The following is a 9,692-nucleotide window of genomic DNA, read 5'->3' as shown; positions in this document are numbered from 1 at the left end:
GCCTTTTCAAGTAAAACCTTTTTTTTTTTTTTTTTTTTTTGTGTTTCTCATCTCTCAAAAGCATATAAACTTTTGTAGTCCATATGCATCCCCAAAGTAACATGAGCTGTTCTCTCTCCAAAACAGTTTTCATATGGCATTGTGTTGAACAACTGAAAATCAGTTATTGCCATAGATCTGTGTAAAGGGATAAATCTCCCAGGCCACCTGTCTAGTCCATTAAATTAATTGGAGTGAGCGAATGTATGGTGTGAAAGTTGTTAAATTAAAATTAATCTCCTCCTTCATTTTTTCATCTTCTCTGTAACAGCTGACGCTCTACCTTGAAATCTGCACAGGTTATTCATTAAACCTCATTGATATAAATCTGTTCACAGTTTTCCAGTACAGAGGGACTGAAATTAAATGGAGCATACTTTAAAGTGGACTTATGTATTTCCATCTGAAGAGAAATATTTGTCTGAGTTCTAAGTATTGGCTCCTGCAGTCTTGCAGCCTTTCCCTTCACGTCTTTTTCTGTATCCCACAGCTCTGTGTCTCTTTCTGCTCTGAACTGTATTTCTCTAGACCAGATTTTCCAAACAGGCTAATTCAGCTCCCTTGTGCCCATCAGGTCTAGTATGCCCCACATGTATTTCATAAGCTTTCCTCCCTTGGGGTTTCTGCTGGAGTGAAGAAAATAACTGTTGTGGTGACATGACTTCAGGGATGTATCAAAACAGATTGTGTGTGTTTTATTGGAGGGTTATTCTGCAGTAAATTAGGTCTAAATTTATCTCTCTTGCTGACAATGCCAGGCTTGTATTCTGCAGCGTGTTCCCACTGCAGCAGTTCCCTTGCAGACATAACAGCCCTCCCCACATCTGGATAGCGTGGATGTCCCTTCCTGCTGCGCACATCTAGTACCGCAGGATAACACGCACTCACACGGGGCGGGAAGGCGTCTCCTCCACTGGCCTCTTCCCATCCAAAAAGACCCTGATTTGCTGATGGCCACAAGATCTTCACCTTACTTTAACGGGGCAGGACTGAAGATTCATGTTTGTAGAAACGCCTGATGTTTCGTCTTCCTCTGTTAACCCTCACTCCAACTTCCAGACAGGCTCACTGGTACCATTGAAAGCCAAAATGAGAATTAATCCTGGAAAACCACTGTATTTGTTGCTTTTAAAGAGTAAATATTGCTAAAGGCCATTCTATTTGGAGTGAGGTAGGGCGATGTTAGTCTTACAATTGCAGACTGGGCCTGTCACAGAGGCTAGAGGCCTTAGCAGAAACAAGCTTTTGCATGTATAATGCACCTTGGCAGATGAACAGTCATCTCAGAGTAAGAGCTCTGCCGAAACTCAGTGCAAGGAGCTCATCTTACTGTGCAAATACTGCCATTAGAAGAACATCTCCAAATGTTCCCAAATGCACTGGGTGTCTTTTCTCTTTTGCTGTTTGAAGACTGCTTCCATAAGGCTGCTGATCTGGCTTTGTTTTTGTAGAGAGCATTTCAAATGAGCTCAACCAAATGTTGAATAAACATTTCTGTATCAGTGCTAGAACTCCAGTGTTTGTCCCCCCAGAAGTGTGACATAGCCTGGCAGTCTGGCCCTTTTGTGTCCTTGGTTTAGGTGCTGAGGATGTGGGTATGCTTTCAAGGAATAAACTGAGCCACGCAGAGGCTCCGTGTCTTGTGGCCTGATTTTCTCCCCCCTGCCACTCCCCGAAACAGGGAGCACCTGCAATTTTGTGGGGACTTCTATTAGTGTGCATGTGTCTGGCCTTAGGAGAATCAGGTTTCTGAACTGTAAATCCATTTTTATTCTTAAGTCAACCTCGCACAGAACAGTTCAGAATTTTTGTACATTCTAGCAGTTTAGATGGCAAAATATTTACAATTGAAAAAATGTTACTGCTTTAGAGGCATCTTCCCACATTGTCAGTGCATTAAGCTTAGAAAGATGCAGCGTTACCCTGGAGTGCACTAGCCCTCAAAAACTTTTTTCCTCTTGATTTTTTGCATTCATGTGGTGTTCTTGAAGTTTGGAAACACCAGAAGAGGCTGAATAGTGATAAGCAGTTCGAAAACATAGGTGTTGCTGGCACAGACTGCTTTCTTGGCTGGCCTAGCAATTTGAGGAGAGTGGGCAAGAGAAGCAATAAAAGATCCTGCACCAGGAATCCACCCACTGGGGACAAATCCAGTTCTTTCTTAGCCAGTCCCCCCTTGATATGAGTCTGGATGCTGCGGATGGACCACTTGCACGCAGGAGTGAAAATTTCCCTCTGAGGATTTTTATGCTTGTTTGAATAAAGACATTCACTCACATCAACATAAAAGTCCTAAAAGTGAACGTTTTACTCCAAAGTGTGATATTTATGTGTACAACTATTTTCATATATATGAAAATATATATATATGCTCACCAGTTTAAATGCGAGTGCTGTAGGAGTACAGCCTACGGGAGGAATGTTTAAGGTTAGCACAGATACCCAGGTTGCGTAAGACCAGCAAGTAGCACACGGTAGCACGGGCTGCAGTGCTGGTTTGTCCAGGCCCCTGTGTGCCTACAGACTCCTCCATAGGTAGCCCTGGTTCCTCCATGCCATGACCGTGCATCCCAAGGAGCCTAGGGTAAGTCAGACATGTGCATGATGGCACAGGGCAGGCAGATCTCACAAGGCAAAGCCCTTTCATTGCAATCCTATCCCAGAGTCACAAGGGTGAAGAAAAAGGCTTGTATCTGCTCACTTCGCGGCCAATGTTGGGATAAATCCAATAAAAAAATCTGATAGATGAGTGTCCTTGGGGCTTCAGGAAAAGAAAAACAAAGTGTGGTCTGTCCTGTGAACTGACAAGAGGTAGGCTGAAAATGAAGACCAATGTTAGTAAGCCAGTCCAGTGCTTTAGTGAATAATGTTCAAAATGTGAGCTGCAGTTTTGCAGGCTGAAGCGAGACAGTCTAACCACAGTGATGCAACGCAGCTGTGCTTTCCTGTATTCTGTTGAATTAATCTGAAACCAAGGATTTGCAACCGAATGAAAAGACCCTGATGACTGGATGGCATCATCCCTTCTTCAGCCAGCCTTAAGCACCCTGCTAGGATGCTTAAACCATTTACCTGTCCTTAGTGTTCAGTACAAGGGGGGCAAATCTTACGTCTTTCTCTCCCTGTCAAAGCATCTGAAAACGAGAAGTAATCACTTAGCAGTCAGTGTGCTTGTTTCTACCTACTCAAGGTTTCCCAAATTATATCTGCATGCATTTGATCCAAGTTGCTCCCGAATTACACTGGTGTAAATACAGAATTTGGGTCAGGAATGTAGTATGTATCTTTAAGGCTGTAAGTCCAGTATTAGCTTCTTTTTTTAATAAAAACTAAGGAAAAGATGTCTCATTTCCGCAGCTAGCAACGTTGAATAGATTTCACAATACATTATTAATAGTGTTTTCTTATCTTTTTTCAGATACATATGACCCCACCAAAGTTGAAAAGGTGTGAGATGAATGGAGAGGAGAATAGAGATTTCTGCTCTACTAAGAATGTTTCACTGACTTTTTTTTCCTGGGTGCTTTTTGTTTGTTTTTTGTTCTTTGATGCTTGGAAATTGCCTCCATTTGTGGTGTTCATGGTGTACTCGTCATGCCTTTACCACTGTCACTAGGAATTAGCTATTCATATCTGAAACTGTTGCGGAGACCATAGAAAAATCTGACTTCTACATTGGAACCATCTGGCTTTGTAGTGTTAAGACTTAATACCTACCGTTGGCAAAGAGTTTTTATCTGAACTCTATTTCACTCTTCAGCGAGGATGATGAAATGCATGAAGTGAGGCTTTTGAGCTTTCTATTTGGTGTAAATGTAAACGTGGGAGATTAGTGAAATGATTTTTAAAAGAATGTGAATTTATAAGCTAAACTTCTAAGTATCTACAGTCTAAACTTTGTTTAACTTAAGGGATTTTTGGCCATAAGTAGAAAGTGCTGCTGCACTACATGGGGGAAGGAATGCGAGAGAATGGTAGCGAAGACTGATTGTGAAATTATTTCTGACTTCCAGAGCTTGAATTTACTCGGATTAAATACTTACTTGCCACCTAGACAGAAGAAAAGCAAAAACCCCAAAGCTTCTAAAAGATGGAAGACTTTTGTAGTACAGTGTACAGAACGTGTAATTATAGTAGCTGGCAACTAGTGTTTCAAACCAATGCAAAGTATACCACTGGCTCTTTTGCACTCAGTATTACCTATTTTTGTTTTGCTGTTTAGAAATTCTTTATATGAAAGAATAGTAGCTGGTTTAAAATAGCCCATTTTAACAAAGTAACTATATTTCTTGTTACAGAATACTATCTATTTTTCTACGATGTAAACAATTGCTAACGAGTGGCAAGTATAAAGAAGTATTATTATTATTATTATTATAATATTTTAAGAAGACTTATCCCTCTGAGTGAAGGTGCCCCAAGCAGATTTCACTTGCGTATCTTAATGCACACTCCATATTGCCACACACTCAGTAGTGCTACCTTATTTTGTTCTGAAGAGAGCCATCTATGTATGTATGTATGTACTACAGGGTTAATTTCTATTTTTCCCCACTCAACCCTTGGATTGTTCTTCCTGGAGCCACTTTCTGAAACACAGCTGAGAACCGTCTGGGCTGGTGTTGCTGCCATTACATTCCAGTGACGGTGATTACCAAAAAGTGGGTTTGGATCTTTGTCCCGGTGTCTCTGAGCAGCTCAGAAAATACCTGGTTGCTTTCTTTTACTTTGTTCCCTTTTACACATTATGGGTTTGGATTAGGCCAGTGTATAAAAATAAACAAACCTGGGTTTAATTCTTCCCTGAAGTCAACTGATGTTGCTGGGGAGGAGTTCAGGTGTCTTCTTGACGGCATTTAAATACATGGCTTTAAGTATATTTTATCTGCACACACAAATGCATGAATTACAGAGTTTATAATAAAGCCTATGTATTCTGCTCTTTGATACTGAATTAGCCTGCATAGTATCTGTGTCTTTGAAGCCTTTATGTCCACTCCTGTGTTTTTTTGTAAGTACCTGTGTACTAACATTCTTCTGATGACTTGTTCGTGTACTTCACCGGTCTCTTCTACTGGCCTTTTCTGGTTTTTAGCATAATTTTATTTTTTAAAATCTTCTAATTTCTTGAAATATTTTTCCTAAGTCTGTAATTTGGAAAGAACGATGGGGAAAAACACTCATCCTGTGTTTTGGCAGCAAGAATTTCTTGTCTGTAACACATCATTCTGTTACATATGGACTATTTAAAGCTTGTTTGAAAAGAAAATGTGGTGTATAATTTATTTTATTAACTCTTGTGCATGCTGTGTAGCAATACTTGTTGACAAACTGTTCCCACCACTCTTACTATATCCACCTTTCTTCATCACCATCTAGGACATCTGGGGGCTAGTAAATAGCTACAAAACGTTTCTCCCCCTGCTCCCCCGCCCCAATTCTGCCCATTAAAAAACAGTTCTTGAAGAGGATTGTTTCAACTCTCATCATCCCACTTACTAGTAAAGCTGAGGTGCCTAGCAATAACTTGAAAGTTTTAATTTATCCTTGATTTCTGGGGAACTGTAAATTGTCACATATAACCAGTCCTACTACCTTCAGTTCACATCTCTGTGGAACAAGAGTTTTCTGTGCATTTTATTTTCTTCTGATGGGGAGGGGATTAATTGATTTTGCAACCTGTTTCATCAGTCATGTCAAGTAACTACTTTTCCAATGCTTGTGAACAGCCGAGATCTTAAAAAAAAAAGAAAAGAAAAGAAAAAAGGAAAGAAATAGGAAAGAGCAATATTGCGGGGAAGGTTTTATTGGCTAAAAATGAGAAATTAAAACCTAGAAAGTTAGTAAGCTGTGTTTTGCAGTAGTATGTGACTGACCAGTGGATGAAAGACTAGAATTAGTACTACTTTAAAAATGGTGTATTCCTCTAACAGCACTAGCTGTTTCATTTCATACTATGATACAGACAACTAAGAAATACATGGAATACAGTTTTATGAATGATTGTGGCTTAGCGTTTCTACAGTACCTGTGTCATGATTAAAGTGTCAGCTATGGGAATGGGCTGGATGGTACCATAGCTGAACACCTTTCCAGAAGCCTTTGCCAGTTGCAAACAGCAGTCAGCAGAAAGCTCCTTTTACACCAGGTGTAGTTAAAAAACAGTAAGTGGTGACTTTCAGTGCCTGTCTCAATGGGTGCATAAAACTGTCATGGCAACAGCTGTCACTGGTAATGGCAACGGCAGGATCTCAGGGCTCTGTGGATGGAGAGGAGGAGGATGTGGCAGTCTGTTTCCAGTGCCTCCTGCAATGCAGTCGTGTGACTGCAGAGCAGCAGCGAAGAACTGTGCATTTATCTTTATTCTCAGGAGGAAGAGCAGAGCTAGAACCGCAGAAATCACGTTGTTACGAGCTGTTGTGTACCCAGCTTGTGCTGTTGCTGTACTGCTGCAGCTGGGGAAGCTGGGGTTGGATGACAGGTTATCAAAGGGCTTGGTTGGGAAGATACCGGTTTCACGAGCATTCCCAGAAATTCATGCACAAACCCCGTGCCTGGTTTATACATTTCAAAAATGTTTAATGGGGAGACTCCTCAGGAGATGGATAGCTGAATAGGACCTGCCACCTCCTTCCATTCACCCTGCTGAAATCCAGAATGGATAGTCAGCCCAAGGGGTCAGTGACAGTAACAGCACTTGGCGGCAGTGCTAAGGTGCCAGGAAGATAAACAACTAACCCAAAGTTTCAGGCTCTTCTTCTATCTGAGAAAGAAGAGTCACCCGTGAGCTTCGGGGGCTCCTGAATGGTCCGAGTCCGGCTCTACTCCCCGACGCGGACAAAGGCAGGCAAGCCCCCGGCGCTGCGGGGGGGGGGCGCCCGGGGCCTGCCCGGAGGGGATGCCATGTTTTGAAGGTGAAAGCGCTCCCTCGTGCGGTTCCCCTCAGCACGAACTGGAAGTTTTGTTTCCACGCAGAATCGCTATTTTCGGATCCCACTCCAGTCTCCTTGCTCGATGCATTTTGAACTAGGCAGAAGTGTGGTCTGAGAAGAGCTCTTAAGTATGTGTTTCAAATCCCACTGCCGTCACAGCTACATGGGGTGGATGGGGGAGGCAAAGGAGGGAAATCCCTCTGAGTGACTCGGGATCACTGTGATTGAAATGCCCAGCGATATGCCTGACTAAGCATCGCTTGTCAGCTATTAACTCAAGAAACCTTCCCTAGGCATAAGAAGGACTGTTGTATTTCATGCCACAGGTTTTATGGCAGGTTAGGCTTTACTGCAAACTATCAAACCCATCGTGGTTCCTTGACTCAGCTCCTCACGTTGGGAGCCGATAGTCTGTACACTGAAACATCCGATAACTCTTGAAAAAAATTAAGGACAGCATATGCTTAAAGTGGCCAAGTAACAGAATTAATCTGTCACCCTTTGAAAATAACCAGTCCCAACAAGCTTATTTACCTATAAATATTACAATTTAGTAAAATATTTCTGTTTGTTTAATATCATAAATCAATATTAATATCTAAGGTCAACATTCGGTTGCCTTTGCTACATGGACAGCCAGCTGAATGTTAGTTTTATAGTACTCGACTTTCTCTTTGGGTTAAAACATTGCTACTTCCTTCACTGCCCCTTTTCAAAGGAAAAACTAGTGGAGTGATTGGGAGAAAAGTAGAAGTGAAATGTTCTTTTATTTAAAATGGCAGAAGTTCTTGCAATTGCATAGTGGGCACTTTTGTCCGGGTTCAAGATCTGATAGAGGCAAGTATATGTGAGAAGTGAATCTTTACTTGGCAGGAGCCATCAGTTCAAAGAAGAGAGACAAAAGATTGTTAAAGGGAATGGAAAGGATGGAGAGCTTGGCAGCCTTTTCAATGTTTTCTGTAATGTCCTTTTGGAGGACATTGGGATTTTCTTGGTTGAGGGTCAAACAATCCCCTAATTTCCCTCCACTGGCAATAAGCCATGATGCTGCAGTCCTAATTTACTGGAGTGAGATTTAATTACAAGTCTACAAAGTTCAAACTTCTATTCTTCTGCATAATCCCAATAAAGGATCAAGCTGAAGATTTCATGAGATGATGACTGTATCTCTGAATTCATTAGAAAAGTTGGGAAAATGTGATTTAATTCTTATTCAAACTTGCATGAAAATGTTCACTGCACCTCCCCCTGGGGACTAAATGAAAGCTGTTTACCATCAACTCTATTTTTAAAGAAAAAAATGTTTCAAACAAAGAAAAAGGGAAATCCTGATATCAATAGCAAAGCCCAAAACCGCAATGCTACCTCCCACCCATGCTGAAAAATATGTTTGCAATATGGCTTGCAGAGCTGCACAGCAGGGAGAGGGTGAAGGGAACTTAAGTCAGAATTGACCGACACATGGCTGAGATTAGAAATAAAAATGAAATTTCCCAGCCAAGAGAAACCGCAATAACATACAGATATAAAATGAAGGAGGAACTTTCCACCCTCAACAGCAGCAATCTCAGCCTTCTTTCGAGCTCTGGACCAGCAGAGAAAATGATCAGAATAATTTCAAAAGCCATTCCTAACCTGGAAGGAAAACAAGGAGATATACGTGCTAGACAGTACATTGGTATCCTTGTGTCTTTGCCCTTACACAATGCAGATAATTCTCCACACTGACTTTCAAGATACTGTGGCCCATCTCCAAATCTAATACTATGTCATTGCCATGGTTTTCAGCTCTAACTAGCCCAAAGGCAGATTTAGAGGGATAAAAAGAGAGGAAATAGGGGTAAGCGATTACAATACTATTTATACGATATCAGAAGATTAATGTGTTTTAAGAATTTTCTTTGTATTTTTTTCTGCACAATGCAAATACTGTGTTTCTGGGCTTACGTGTAAACTGGAGGGGTGCTGTTATTCAAGAGGAGACATTCTCCAAATAAAGATTTTGCATGGATATGGTCCTGTGTGATGTTGTTGATGTTGTTATCATGGGGCAACATGGAGCATGTGTTCTGATGTTTGCACTGCCTTCGAGAAAGATAAATGTATTGGTGAAGTCTTAAAAGGCTGCAGTATTCTGCAGGGGACTGCTACCTCAAAACCTAACGTTGTGACTGGCCTGTCACACCACCAGTTACAGAAATTGTGTTTACTTGAAAGAATTACTTTCCACATCCGCACTTTCTCAGATCAGCACAGACTGTAGGTCACTCATTTCCAAGTTGTGTTCTGTTTGTTTGCTACCTTTAGGGTATGTTCTGCCTCTGTGCCAGAGTCAATTCCTCCTTTACTGCCTGGCAACCAGCCATCTGCACTGGGTAAACCTATGGTGTCAGAGCATTTTCCACTCCATGGGAGTATTTTCCACTCCCTTTGCACAAGTTGATATGGCACTGGGATAGTTTACTTTGGCTACGTTGCAGTAAAGAACGGCATGCTCTGTATCTGTGCTGATAGGACTTCAAGAGAGCTCAGTTATCAAGTTAATATAAAAAAAATCTTTTTTTTTTCAGGCAAAAGTGTAGGCTGCTCATGGCTAGAATGTGCAGCTCTGTCTTTTGTCACTGGCTCACAAGCAGGTTAGACCTTACTATCACGCTCACATATATTGCTGTGTAGAAGCAATGCATTCATCCTGGTACTCCTCACCTGTTACCAACAAAC

The 9,692-nt window shown here is 41.4% G+C and overlaps 1 protein-coding gene across 2 annotated transcripts in view; it reads left to right on the top strand.

Annotated features, from left to right (window-relative positions):
* The window catches only part of KIAA1462 (KIAA1462 ortholog), a 16,988-nt gene extending 11,680 nt beyond the window's left edge, over positions 1-5,308 (top strand). For both annotated transcript variants that reach the window (XM_009275182.1, XM_009275181.1), the window contains exon 3: positions 3,458-5,308. In XM_009275182.1, coding sequence (XP_009273457.1) covers positions 3,458-3,492 — 35 coding nt within the window. In that variant the 3' untranslated portion in view covers positions 3,493-5,308. The remainder of the gene's footprint in view (positions 1-3,457) is intronic.
* The last annotated feature ends 4,384 nt before the right edge of the window (positions 5,309-9,692 follow it).

Source organism: Aptenodytes forsteri, unplaced genomic scaffold (assembly GCF_000699145.1).
Source record: "Aptenodytes forsteri isolate BGI_AS27 unplaced genomic scaffold, ASM69914v1 Scaffold336, whole genome shotgun sequence".
In the NCBI taxonomy this organism is placed as follows: Eukaryota; Metazoa; Chordata; class Aves; order Sphenisciformes; family Spheniscidae; genus Aptenodytes; species Aptenodytes forsteri.
The sequence above is the reverse complement of the archived record's forward strand: the minus strand, read 5'-3'. Positions and strand labels throughout refer to the sequence as shown.